The sequence below is a fragment of the Heptranchias perlo genome, chromosome 15, assembly GCF_035084215.1.
Source record: "Heptranchias perlo isolate sHepPer1 chromosome 15, sHepPer1.hap1, whole genome shotgun sequence".
In the NCBI taxonomy this organism is placed as follows: Eukaryota; Metazoa; Chordata; class Chondrichthyes; order Hexanchiformes; family Hexanchidae; genus Heptranchias; species Heptranchias perlo.
In genome coordinates this window covers 15665818-15680203 of record NC_090339.1, presented here as the reverse complement: position 1 = coordinate 15680203, position 14386 = coordinate 15665818, and the positions used below count along the sequence as shown (strand labels likewise).

Sequence of the window (14386 nt, the reverse complement as noted above, 5' to 3'; positions counted from 1 at the left end):
TCATAGACTTGGCTTACTGTAGAGGGCAACTCGGAACCAAAATTATAATTTCATCATGAAATAAAATGAGTTCTAGACACAAATTCCAAATCAAACTTTCCGACACAGATGAGCAGTAGTTTTGACAACAAAGCCAAGCTTAATAAATTGGGACAAGGGAAAAACTTATATTCATCTGAGATTTGCATAAAGTACAATCCTGGCGTGGCACCCTTAAACCAGCCTTTTAGGATACACCTCACCACTGTATGTGGGTAGCTGAATTAACCAGTCACTTGGCAAAATGAATTAACACAAGTGGCCCTGAAAGTATCATACAATATTCTCTCATGCCAGCCAATTAAATAACTCCGAGTGTTACTTCAAACCTGGTCACATGACGCACCACACATTCTAGGCTAGTGATACAGTGCAGTGCGCAAGCAGGAACCAATCATTGACTATGACACACAAATAGCTGGATATTTATAAAAAGAGTACACCCTAGAAGAAGCAAATCTTGGAAACATGATCATAAGTACAGATGAGGAAGGTCATTTGGCTCATCTAGTAAAGCTTACTGGCCCCACCATCACAACGTCCAACTGTATCCTACATGACCCAAAGGCTTTGGCCTTCACTCCCCTAGCCAAAGTCCACTCCAAGTGTTAGCACTCTTTGCTGAAGAGGAACTTCCTCATATCAGTCCTAAATTTGCCTTGCACCAGAAGTTGTGCCCTTATCGTATACACCATCATATACATATACCTTCACCAAGGCTCTAAGCCCGAATTACTCTGGGCTTTCCTCATACAGTCCCCACAGCTTATAGCGGGTACATTGGTGTTAATGCGATTAGCCCGCTATAGGCAGTAGACGTTATAACAAGTAGTAGGAAGGCAGGAGGCAGCCATGTTACTAACTGCACCTGTTCCAGGTCGCAGGTCTACGTCTGCAATTTCCCTGCCCCTGACTTCAATCGTACAACTTAGGACAATTAAAAATCTACTTGAACAAAGCTGCAGCTGGATTTGACTGCATGGGAACGACCTTTTATGCAACTGAATGGGAGAAAGGAAAGCAACTCAAAATAGTCTGCCCAAAATAGCTGGCACGGTTAATACGTTTAATCGACTCCAATGGAAATGACAAAGTGCCATTTGACCAATATAGGCGGCTGCCTGTGATAAGCGTGGACAGTGTAAGTGGTGGGGACTGTACTTCAATCCACTGACATAGGCGTCAGCCTAGTGGCTTCTCTCTGTACTGTCTCCAGGACTTGGGATATTTCTCCCCGTGTCAAGTGCCCAAGTTTATGATGTCAATTCAACTCCTTGGCAGGTCACTGTTTTGTAAGACTTATCTTATAATTGTGACCTCCTTTGTTACAGGTAGTTCAACCTATAATTTAAAGTTGCTGCACTGTTCTCCATAGCACTGCTACATGAGTCTGACCACACAATCTTTGTACAGTGATCAGAACCTATTGTACAAATCAACAGTTACAAAAAAAAACAAGGATTTAAAGACACTGGTAGGGAACACAGCTAGGGCATGTTATTAGGGTAGAGTTTCAGAGTACTTGTCTGCAGCCAAGTTTCCTGCGCAGATCAGAAAATTGTGGGCGTGTTATCAACGAATGGAAAATTGAAAGCAATACGCCGGCAATTTTCCGATCTGGGTGGGTCCGAGATCGTGCTTTGGGGGTGGACTCTGAATATCTACCCAATTCAGTGCAATTGTGAGAACTGAATTAACATCAGAGAATAAAATCATAGGCCAGGGCATTTCGAAGATCATGTAATTGGAGCCCATGCATTGTCCAGTTCTGCAATTCATCCCTAGGTAGCTTCTTGGGATGTGATCTCATGTTGCAACACAAATGAAACACAATAGAAAGAAAAGACTTGTATTTATATAGTGCCTCTCCCGGCCACAGGATGTCCCAAAGTGCTTTACAGCCAATGAAGTACTTTTGAAGTGTAGTCACTGTTGTGATGTAGGAAACGCGGCAGCCAATTTGCACAAAACAAGGTCCCACAAACAGCAAGAAGATAATGATTAGGTAATGTTTTTTTAGTGATGTTGGTGGAACGGTAAATATTGGCCAGGACATCCTGCTCTTCTTCAAAATAGTGCCGTGGGATCTTTTACGCCCACCTGAGAGGGCAGACGGGGCCTTGGGTGAATGTCTCATCCAAAGGACAGCACCTCCAACAGTGCAGCACTCCCTCGAGAGTGCACTGAAGTGTCAGCCTGGATTATGTGTCAAGTCTCAAGAATGAGATTTGAACCCATGACCTTCTGAATCTGAGGCGAGAGTGCGACCACTGAGCCAAGGTTGATACCTAACAAAAGAGAAACAGGTAGAAAATGAAGACTCACCTTCTGTAGCTGGCTCTGAATCACCATTAGTTGCCTCCTGTATGATGCACTGCAGCCCATCCTCAATGTAAAGCAAACTATTACTATTAGTCGATCCCAACAAGATACACACCTGAAAGGCCAATGTTATCCTCTATTATTTGTTCTTCGACAACATCCAAAGATGTATCGCCTATCATCCTGGTGGAAACCTCATCACAATCCAGGCTAGAATAGAACAAGTCTGTGTTTGGCACTTGTTCTACTATCACAGCAGGAAACGACAAAGGGTCTTCAAGCTAGGATCAAAAAAAAACAAGAAATGTTCAACAGGATTAAAGGGAAAGAGACAGAAAACATACAGCGAAGAAGCAGCAGCTGCTCCCACAAAATTCAACATCAGCAGTTCACCTGTTCGGAATGCATCCTAAACCGAGACTATCAGCACCTTAGTCTTAAGAATTAAGGTTTCAACATATTTCCAAAGGAGCCAAACCTGAAAAGTCAGTTTGAAGTGCACGCCACTCTTTAACATGCTACACTGTTGTAACAAAACGTTCATCGTTATTAAGAGCAATTACTTAATCGTAAGGTGCAGGTTTGAAACAAGCCACTCAGTACTGATGCAAAGTTGGTTTGTTTTCTCCCCCCCGAGGGGTGGCGAAGGGCAGATATAAAGATGTCCACAGCACATCCCCAAGTCACCCCCACACAACTGACAGATCTCAAAATAAACGCAAGTATCGATTCCAGATGTCACCTCCCATTATTTTAAGCAGGTTTTGGGGTTATCTGTAGAGCACTTTAAAATTAAACATCAAAATACTGCAAGTCAACACAAGTTAGAATATCTTATCCGATTACCACTCAATGACCAATGTTACAATGGCTAGTGCATCTTTCTTATTGACTATTCGTCCACATTTCATTTTTTAAAATTCGTTCATGGGATGTGGGCGTCGCTGGCAAGGCCAGCATTTATTGCCCATCCCTAATTGCCCTTGAGAAAGTGGTGGTGAGCTGCCTTCTTGAACCGCTGCAGTCCGTGTGGTGAAGGTTCTCCCACAGTGCTGTTAGGTAGGGAGTTCCAGGATTTTGACCCAGCAACGATGAAGGAACGGCGATATATTTCCAAGTCGGGATGGTGTGTGACTTGGAGGGGAACGTGCAGGTGGTGTCGTTCCCATGTGCCTGCTGCCCTTGTCCTTCTAGGTAATAGAAGTTGCGGGTTTGGGAGGTGCTGTTGAAGAAGCCTTGGCGAGTTGCTGCAGTGCATCCTGTGGATGGTACACACTGCAGCCACAGTGCGCCGGTGGTGATTGACCTGCCAGTCTTGGTATGAGGTTCTGTATCAAATCACCAGAGACTTTTCATAACCAATGAACATCGACGATATAAAAGTCTGATGTACTGAAGTCTGGTATCTTATATACTAAGAAAGAAAGAAAGAAAGAATTTGCATTTACGTAGCGCCTTTCACAATCTCAGGAAGACACAAAGCACTTTACAGCCAATGAGTATTTTTCTTGAAGTGCAGTCACTGTTGTAATGTAGGCAGCCAATTTGTGCACAGCAAAGTCCCACAAACAGCAATGTGCTAATCACCTGATAATCTGTGTTTAGTTGAGGGATAAGTATTGTCCAGGACACTGGGAGAAGTCCCCTGCTCTTCTTCAAATAGTGCCATGGGATCTTTAACATCCACCTGAGAGGGGAGACAGTTGGTTTAACGTCTCATCCGACAGACAGCAGTCCCTGAGTACTGCACTGGAGCATCAGCCTAGATTATGTTCTCAAGTCTCTGTAGTGGGATTTAAACCCACCATCTTCTGACTCAGAGGCGAGGTATTAGCACTGAGCCACAGCTGACAGATAGAAAAGGTTAATCTGCAGCATCATTTCAAATTAAATCATGACAGCGGGTCGTGGGGACGTAGGGAACAAACTGGTAAAAGGCAAGTTCAGGATTGATTCAAAAAGCACCTCTTCATACAAAAAGAGTGATTAATACCTGGAATGGTCTCCAGGTAGGGGAGTGGAGACAGAAACTCGGAGTCCTTCAGGTGGAAACTGGATGCTGTGATGATATGTAGTTTTCTAAGGATGGACCTCCATCATCTGTAACTATCTTTTGTAATTTACATTATATTATTTTTCATTAATCCTAGTACCAGTTTAGATTAACTGACCTTCCTTTTGTTATCTGTGGTGCTCCCCTTGAAAGAGGCGGCTCTTGCTGATTGTCCCCGTGGGCCTAATCTCACCATAGAATCTTACAGCAGAGAAGGAGACCATTCGTCATATCATGCCCGTGCTGTTTCTTTGAAAGATCTATCCAATTAGTCACACTCCCCGCTCTGTGCATTCCAGATCATAACAATCACTGCATAAAAAAAAATTCTCATCTCCCCCCTCTGGTTCTTTTGCCAATTATCTTAAATCTGTCTCCTCTGGTTACCGACCCTCTTGCCAATGGAAACAGCTTCTCCTCATTTACTCTTATCAAAACCCTTCAAGTCTCTAGGTCGAAACCATGCTGCTTCAAAAATCTACTTATATCTAATTATTAACTCACTTGCACTAACTGTTCAGTCTGTAAATAAGTCTGGCCTATTTATTTATTTCCAAGCAGTATCCTGCCTAAAACTGACACCCTTACTGCTTCAATCCCATCTAGATGACCAAGGAACACAGGTATGTGGTGTACATCAGTCTGTTGAAAGTCTTCTGTGACCAGTGGGTACATTTCTTCACCTCATGGTTACTGATCCCATTCCCTAAACATTTGTGACATTTTCTCACTCTTTCTTTTCTCGCTGCAATGTTCCTTGTCCTTCTCCATTTCATCATCATCAACTCTAGATTCATTCCAAGCTATTTTACATGCTGCTCGTCCTCCTCCCTGTGTTGAAATTAAGATTCATCGTAACAGTCTCTTACAATAACTCATTCTGTCCCCAGCACTTCAAAGCTGGGAAATTCTTCAGCTATATAAAACTCGAGCTTGGCGTCACCCCCCTCATCACTACTTCCTGACTCACCTCATCATCCTTTTTTTTTTAAAGCTTCCAACCTTGGTATTTTCCTGCACTATGGGCCTGCCCCTCGTTTGCTCAATAATAATTTTAAAAATTGAAGCTCATTCTCAAGGGGAGTCAGATGCCGAGCAACAAAAACACCCTACTGAAACTTTACTTAACTAATTTTTGTTCATTAAATAAGCGGACTGTCTATTTCTACCTTCTGAATGTAGGACATTAAAACATTCTGGGTTCGTTTTTCCATATGGCATAAATAAATGGAGAAATAAAATCTTTTTGCCCATTAGAAACAGCACAGGCACCATGAACACCGCATGGCTAAGGTTTTGTGGGGGAGGGGCACGGGTGCCAGGCGGTAATTTAAAAAGTAAAATCATGTCACACAAACATATCCTACTTTAAAAAATCAGCAGTAAGAAAGCTACTGGATGGCACACAGGCTCTTCATGTGAGACCCAAGTTCAAATCCAGTCTGACTAGGTTGACAGGTCTCTTTTTTCTGATGCCTGTAAGGGCCCTATGTGAAATAGGTTTCTCGGTACCCAAAGCGCAAAGCTGCCCTTAATTTGGTACTAAATTGACAATTTCATTCAGAAAGGCCACAGGACGGCTGATGTGGGAAATGGAAATGCTCGCACTGGTGCTCTTCTGAGGTTAGGACAGACTAGAGGGAGCTGTACGCAGCAATGCTACACTTGACCTGGAAGTACTTGATGCTGACTCAGAAAGTGCTTCATTTCCCAGCACCAGTGTTCCCCACCCCATCCCCCCTCCCCCCTCCCGCTACCGCTCTCCGCAACCCCCCAACTTTGATAAACACAAAAAAAATCAAGAAAAAGAAAAAAGAAATTAAAATATAGGAATGTAATTATACAGAAAAAAGAAACCCATTTCAACTTAGAATTGCCATAAATTTCAATGGCCCAACAGTTTTTGATCTTATTCATGTAGAATGGGCTAATACAAAGATTAGCACTGGAGTGCTTAACATTTAAAGGGTTAAAAAGAAATCCTGTAACACTAAAGAATTCAGTTTACACGTTTTAACGGAAAAACAAGTAAAAAGGACATATTTGATCAAATACTGAAGACTTGCTGAAAAGTCCATGGTTTTTGTTGCGTCCATACTAAGTGTTCTTCTAAATAAGCTCCTCACTGCTGCACATCTGGACACCTTTATGTTTAGCATTGCTGTGCTTTCAATCAGGTGAGGCTGACATCTGTGCACAAGGTCCCCAATGTTTACCCTCCTTATCTCAGTGGCAGAATGGTAAATCTCCAATCCAGACTAGAGAAGCCCTAAATGGAAAGGTGCCCTCTACGTGCCTTCGCGATACATATGGTTCCGACGGACAAGATAGCACAGTGCCCAGAAGAGGGCAGCAGACATCTGTCAAACTCAGGCCCAGACTGAGCACAAGCTTCAATCAACTTTATTGACATTAATCAAATATACTGCTGTTCTTCACTGATCTGCTACTGGTCTCCTTGCTCCCACCTTCTGGTAGGAGATATCTTACGAGGTGCTTAAAGGACCTAAAGTCATAATATTCTCTAATTTTGCTTCTTCAAACCTCACGATAAGCAAATTGACAAACGTACCCTGTTCATTTGTCTTGAAAAAAGAGAAGCAAAACCTATTTGGATCTCTGTTGATACCACCACCACAGAGATGTTCAAGAGGGTCACAATAAACAGAATTTGGAACTGTATTTTAATATTTTTGAGCAGTCTACTCTTAAGTGGCTGTAGCTAGTGGTCATTGTAGGTCAAACAGTGACAGACGTAGCCTTAGAATCTATCCTATCAATTTGTGTACTATGTGTTGGAACAGCAGCAGCTCAGTATTCCAGTGCTGCAGTGCCCCAGTCTGGCCCATCCACGGTAAAGGATTACTCTTTTATTTTTCAATTTATTTTCCTGGTTGAAGGCAAATTTAAAAGTAATAATTTTACTGTCACATTAGTGTTTGCCAACAGAAGGATCACAGTATTGAAAGGGATTGTCCCGCAAATGCTGAATACCAACCCTTCACAATATATTGCTTCACTGACCAGGATTTATATTTGGTGTATGTGATAATGTATGGAAGCTGGGCCAGGAGGTTGCAACCAAGCCTGAACCAACCATCTGGCTCTGGATCAAAGCAATGGTCTGGGGCAAATAGGGCAGTGGCCAGTTCCATTAGATCTTGCTTTTATTTTTACACCCCATTTTTATTGCTATTTTCTCCATTCATCAATTCTTTTCTCTCCAACAATGTACCATTTCTATTTGCTTATCCGCCAGGATAGCCAACCAACTAACTACCAATCTTTACCAGCCACTAGGGAAATTTTAACTCGACCTTTAGGAATACAGAAACAAGAGTAGGCCATTCAGCCCCTCAAGCCTGTCCTCAAGGTGAAGATGTTCCTATTGCACCTGCTGCCATTGTCCTTCCAGGTGGTGGCAGTTGCGGATTTGGAAGTGCTGCCAAGGAAACCTTAGCAAGTTGCTGCAGCGCATTCTGTAGATAATTGTAGCCACAGTGGATGTTTAGCCTAGTGGATAAAGTGCCGATCAAGCTGACTTATTTGTCCTGGAAGGCACTGAGCTTCTTGAGTGTTGTTGGAGCTGCACCCATCAAGGCAAGTGGAGAGTATTCCACTCCTGACTTGTGGGGGAGAGGCTGTGGGAAGTCAGGAGGTGAGGTGAGGTAAAATGGATTGTGTGATTTAAACTCTCTACACTGGAAAATCTTTTTTCCCCCATAAAATCGTGTATCTAAATGTATAGAGCAATATCCAGCAGGCTCAAAACCCAGAGATATATCTACTCCATTATAATGCCCTGTTTATGGTTAGAGGGACACTGAACAACAGATAATTCACACACAGATCGTGAACTGCAGAAATGGGCCCCATCAACTGATCCACACAATTTTGATTAATTCTCAACTTCAACCATCTCCCATTTCTGCCACACAATATCCCCTGACAACCACCATGGCAAGAGGGAGGGGAATAATGAAGCAGATCCAAACAGCACAAAATACAGTTCAAGATCCTTACCTCAGATGCCAAGGCTACGGTGAATCAAACAAGGACAAAGCTGGATTGTACAATGTGATGCCACAAACTAGTAATGCAGCCAGTATGGAAGCAAACCATAATTTAAATCCCCCATTTATCCCACATTAAAATCTCAGCTAAAGCTTGTGGAAATTGTACAATATGGCCAAGGGTAGCTCATGGAAAATATGACCGAGTATTCACTCAATTCGCTCATTCATTCACTTGGATTTTCTGTGTCCCACCCACACATTATAAAGACCTCATGTGTTTAATTCTACCTACCATTCTAGAGACTGTAAGGGCACCATTTCCTGCCCCAAATCACTTCACGTTCAGGAAGAATAAAAATGAAAGTTATATTGTGGATACACTGACATTCTGAAATTAGACCAACATACAAACTCTCTTTTGTCTTAAACCCTTGTCTCACTATTTTAATTAACAGATTAATACCGCCATTAAAATATCAGAGAGGGGACTTTCCACCCAACACGTTACGTGTTTATATTGTCGTATCACAGTGGGTAACTTCAGGGCCCATGTGTTAATATATACAGCATCTAACCGTACCCACAGACAATAACTAGATATTCTACTTGCAGACAGTAGTTCAGTTGCTACATGGGTGGGGAAGGGGGGTCAGGTCCATGGTGCTACAGGTTATTCTGGCCCACTAACCACTGCAGTGGGACATCATAATCTCTGCAGTTTAGGAGTCATGCTTCACAACCAGTGACGTGCAAAGTGACACAGAAGATCAGCAAACAACACAGGGCATATACTTCATAGCCATCAAAACTACTCACTACATACCAGGCACAGCAATCAGGCATCCTGTGGTAAAGCGACAAGCCCACTGGGCAGATATTTAAACCTGAATTTTACACCTGTAAGGGGAAAAGAAACACTGGGACGAAGCAGGTTCCACAAGAGGTTATACCTGCGACGATCCACTCTGGGGGGGGCAGGCATTTTGGTCAGGGATGACCAAAGCTTAAACGTGTGATAATATTCCATTAAGAAGCAACTTCCTTAAAGATGGACTCGCACTTAGTACACTCATTTTAAATAAAAAACATTTTAACAGCTCTGATTAACTTCCCTTTTTTATTTCTGTAGATTCTCCACCCCCTCAGGTCTACAGGGGTCCGGGGGCAGTACCAGCTTTTGACAAGCCCTCCTGCATTGGCGTGCCCAGTGAGTGGATTCCCAGGAAAGTGAGGCAGGAGGCTGTAGCATTCTCTCCCGCTGTACTGAAGTACCAACACTGGGCCTGCATCTACTACGGGCAAAGGCCCAGTTACACACTGTGGGGAAGTCCCAGGAAATCCATTGGGGGGTGGGGGGGTAGCACAAAGTGGGCGGACACCTGCCCAAGTGTCTCTGCCCTTTTTTCCTCTTCCCTGTACCTGGAAATGCTAATTCCCCAGGCGCAGAGCAGAGGAAAATCTCCCCTAATGTTCAAAATACCTTGCATTATAGATATTAATTCCGTTCCTTCATACTGCGGGATTCAAAACTACTCTGGCAGGTTTGGGCATGGAGTTACAATTGTTTGCCTGGTACCTCAAGCCAAATTTGCCCATGAAATCAAAGAGAATCCTCACTGTGTTCAGTTAAACGCCTCTCCCACTTCCAGCAATCTTAAGGAATTGTCATCTATAAAAAGATAGTTTGAGGGGGTGGAGAATCTACAGAAATAAAAAAGGGAAGTTAATCAGAGCTGTTAAAATGTTTTTTATTTAAAATGAGTGTACTAAGTGCGAGTCCATCTTTAAGGAAGTTGCTTCTTAATGGAATATTATCACACGTTTAAACTTTGGTCATCCCTGACCAAAATGCCTGCCCCCCCCCCAGAGTGGATCGTCGCAGGTATAACCTCTTGTGGAACCTGCTTCGTCCCAGTGTTTCTTTTCCCCTTACAGGTGTAAATGATGCAGTGGTGACTGAGTTATACAGGTCTCCTTCACAAGAGGAATAAACATTGCATCAAATGACTTCAGTTTGGCTCAGCTGGTAGCAGTATCGCCTCCGAGTCTGAGTGTTGTGGGTTCAAGCCCCACGACGGATTGAGGCAGATAATCTTAAACTGACACTGCAGTGCAGTATAGTGAGGGAGTGCTGTGTTGTCGGAGGTGCTGTCTTTTGGATGAAACCGAGGGCCCGTCCGCTTGCTTAGGTCCAATACGTTAGCCACTAGCTATGTGTTGCTAATTGGGAATAGAGATGTGGCTAATACCATTTCTGATTAGTGAATAAGTAATAGATACTGTTGTTGGGCATGTGATCTCAATTAGCACCATCAGTTGCTATACAGCCAGCTGATGTCTCCAGGACTATTTAAGTGGTGTTTACAATGCCATTGTAGTATCATTCCTTCAGGTCTGGAGTGGTGGAAACTCACTTTTATTAACCAGCTGCCTCAGTGCTCGATCGCTCAGCCTAATCCATCTGCATGACATTTACTGAGGAACTTGGAGATTTCCAACTACGACAGGTGCACAGACTCGAAGCGAGAAGCATACATCACATGGGATTTTGATTAGATGTCACATCCATGGGCTTTGGAGAGTGAGCATACATTTTGTTAATGCGAACATCTATTTAGATGAGAAACAGTGCAGTACCATGTCAGGGTATTGACATCACTCAAGGACACCAGAGTAGCGATAATAAAATATTTAACTGTAATATTCAAATGTTCGCTACACACATTTGTGCCATTGCTTCCCTGCCTTGTAAATTCACAATCTCAGCTGTACCATGGAGACACAGAATACAGGGCAAGCCAAGTATCTCCACAGAGAAGGAAGGGGAAAAATAATCTCTAGCACGCACTGTGCCACCAGATCCTACTGAACTCTTTAGAAATAGAATGGGATTGTACTGCAATTATACTATCACCATGTAGTGTGGAACTAACCATCTAGGGATAAACTCAATCCAACATTATCGCCATGGTAACAGCTTTGACTCTTCCAGGCTCAGTTACTCACTCTGTAACCCTCCCCTGACAACGTTTATTGTTCATTTGTAAACAGCTTTCATAAAATTGCAATAAGGTCAATTGTGATTGTTCAAAGTAGGTTTTAATGAGCCTTCCAGTTCACCGCTTTTTCATCAGTTTTGTAATAATGAAGAAGGATTTCAACACCACAGTGCCCACTTTTAAAAGTTGCATGAGGCGAGAAAGTGAATTTTGAAGTTTGGTTAAGATCTAAAAGAATTTTTACATTATTGAGTTTGTTATGTTGTGATTAACATACTGTTGTCCTCTTGTCAATTCTTTATAGGAACCCAGGGTTTGATGAAAGAAAATTTATGGAATTTAGTTAAAATTTAATGAAGTTGCCATGAAAGCAATTGCTAAAGGATCAGCAACCGACAGACAGCAACAGAATATATAGCACCTTAACCTTTACTTCTGGAGAGAGCAGTCACCGTCCAAACTCTCAGGAACACCAATCTGAAACCTGTTCTCATCCTAAACTTATAAAGACTTGGGCTCTCTGCTGCTGTTAATCAATCCAGTAAATGTGTAGGCCGGTTAATAGCTCTTCTGAGATGTGCCCTACTGTCGAACGGAGTACGCCGTACATTAAGCATGTGGGACGTACCTGGTGCACATCATCCATTCCATTGCTGGCAAATTCAAACACCAGCTCGGTGTGTTGGACTGCTGCAGCCATGACTTGCAGATCAAGGGCTCCAGCAGCTCTCCAGAATCAGGATAAAAGACTACGACAGGCTTGAGAGAGTGAAGACTGCTCTGTGCTCCAGGAGATAGTCCGTGTTGAGAAATAAATCAGTCTCGGAAGCCTTGATGACCTTGATGCGAAGAAACATACGCCAAGGCAACCAACTTTGAATCAAAGCTGCGTGTACATCACACAGTGTGGTGGTGCCGAGATAGCGGAGAGCCTTCTTCTGTCCTGGAGGTGGGATTACAATCTCGCAGAGAAGGAACGTTCTTGGAACATTATGGATTAGATCTGAAAGAGCAAAACAAAAAGAAAATGTTAATCTGGGAGTGACCACATCACTACTCAAAGTAACGATTTGGAAGCCAAGGTTAACATTTATCCCCAAACATTAGGACCAGTGGTGCTGGTATCAGTAGGCCAGGCAGCCCAATAACTGATACGAGAAATGGCTTGTTCAGTAAATCTGCTCCAAGTGGGTTTCCCAAAGTCAGTTAGCGACTCAAGTAATCAGCGATCCAAAATCGGAATGATCGTTGTAGAAATATTTGAGTAATTTGCCGCTCAGTATGTATAAACAAACTCTACAGTTTTTGCGCCCTTTTAAGTAACGGTTCATCTGAGGTAAACACCTGACCACCAATTCGACTATTTTTAAAAAGAGCTAATTTAAGCTAGACCATTGGCACGACAGATCGGTATATCGCAGCACTACGCCGGGAAGAGGGATGATGTGGACTGACACCAATGATTCCAGACATGGGGAGATGCCACCCTCACCCAAGTCATGAGGGAGAGGAGCCAATAACAGGCCCGACACTTTCTCAGGGGAAGTGAGGGAACAAAAACCGGAGGGCAAGTCAGTCACTGATATTCTGATGCCCTTCCTTAAGGCCGCAATAACACAAAGACCTTGGCATACGCCTGGCAACAGGATGGTCTTTCTATTATCTTGGTTGGAGAATAGTGACCAATATGGAGGGAGAGAAGAAGGAATAGAGAAAAGTAAATAAAACAAAGAGTGGAGGGAGAGTGCAAATTTAAACAGGAAGTGATCTTAAGAAGGAATCCACTGGAGTATAGCTTTAGGAATCTGTACCTTACAAGCACTAACAGGACCTTTATATGCCGTTTAATTTTTTTTTAGTTTGAAGCAGAAAGAAGATTCTATATTATACACAGAGACTTTACTCATGGGCCTATCAACATTCGTGAAAAACTGCTGCTAACGTGCTAACATTTTTCCAGAATCTGAAGGAGGAGCTCACTGCACAGTTTATTATGGATGAGGCTTTAGAAGTTACATAAACTACACTAGGGAGCATTTCAGTTCAAGGCAAAGCTAAAAGCCCATAAGCACGCAAGGTTGAGTTTAGGCTAATTGTTTTAAGCGGGTTAACGCCTCCACTGAAATGGCAGGCAGAGAAAATTCACACAAATGTGTAAAGAGTTCACCCACTAAAATTGGCAACAGCAACCCCTGAGATTGCTCATGGATTTGGGACCATTTTTTAAGTTTGTAATTTAATTCAAATTCCTGCCCAGGATTCTTGACAGGAGATCAGCAGTTCTAAAAGAGAATAAAAAGGGTTTGGAGGCTGAGAAAAGTTCACCATTAATTTGATGAAAATGTTTTTAACGGTTCGGGGAAACAAAAGGGGAAATGGGATGAAGAGGAGAGCTCTCTCAGGAGCAGCCAAAATGCCCTACCCTTGTGTGCTGCAAAATTCTAATGATTCTAATTCCCCATTTTACTTCAGAATCTTCCATTAAAGTAAACTCGAATGATTATGTGTTTCTACATTCTTCTGTTGCTGAATACTCAAGTAACCGTTTGCTCATAATCAGTATGTTCAGACTGGATCGCCAAGCCTGCTCTAGAGCAAAAGTGGCCAAATCTACTCACTAAAAACAGATCATCGACCATCCAGCTAACCCCAGATCACGAATGAGCTTGTCAGCTGCCCAGGTAATCTCAGCTGTCCTGATATACAGTTGAAAGGGAAAGTTATTGCATGAAAAATTCTCTCTTTCCACACCCCACCCCCCAAAAAAAATTGAAAACAAAATCAATTCCTAATGGATTTCTGAGATTTGTTTTACCTTATTCTCTCCAGTGCTGCTCATTCTCAATAATGAGGGCCCTCAGGTTACCAAAAGATACAAGTAAAAAAAACTTCTCTGATGATCCACAGTACATGAAAAATACCCTTTCAATATTTTTGACACGTATAAAACACGGGAG

The 14386-nt window shown here is 42.7% G+C and overlaps 1 protein-coding gene across 6 annotated transcripts in view; it reads right to left on the bottom strand.

The window, feature by feature from the left end:
* Positions 1-14386, bottom strand: part of elf1 (E74-like ETS transcription factor 1) — a 225288-nt gene that overhangs the window by 38580 nt on the left and 172322 nt on the right. For all 6 annotated transcript variants that reach the window (XM_067996872.1, XM_067996873.1, XM_067996877.1 and 3 more), the window contains 2 exons: positions 12058-12432; positions 2477-2642 (listed from right to left, as the gene is read on the bottom strand). In XM_067996872.1, the coding sequence (XP_067852973.1) occupies positions 2477-2642; positions 12058-12129 (238 nt within the window). In that variant the 5' untranslated portion in view covers positions 12130-12432. The remainder of the gene's footprint in view (positions 1-2476; positions 2643-12057; positions 12433-14386) is intronic.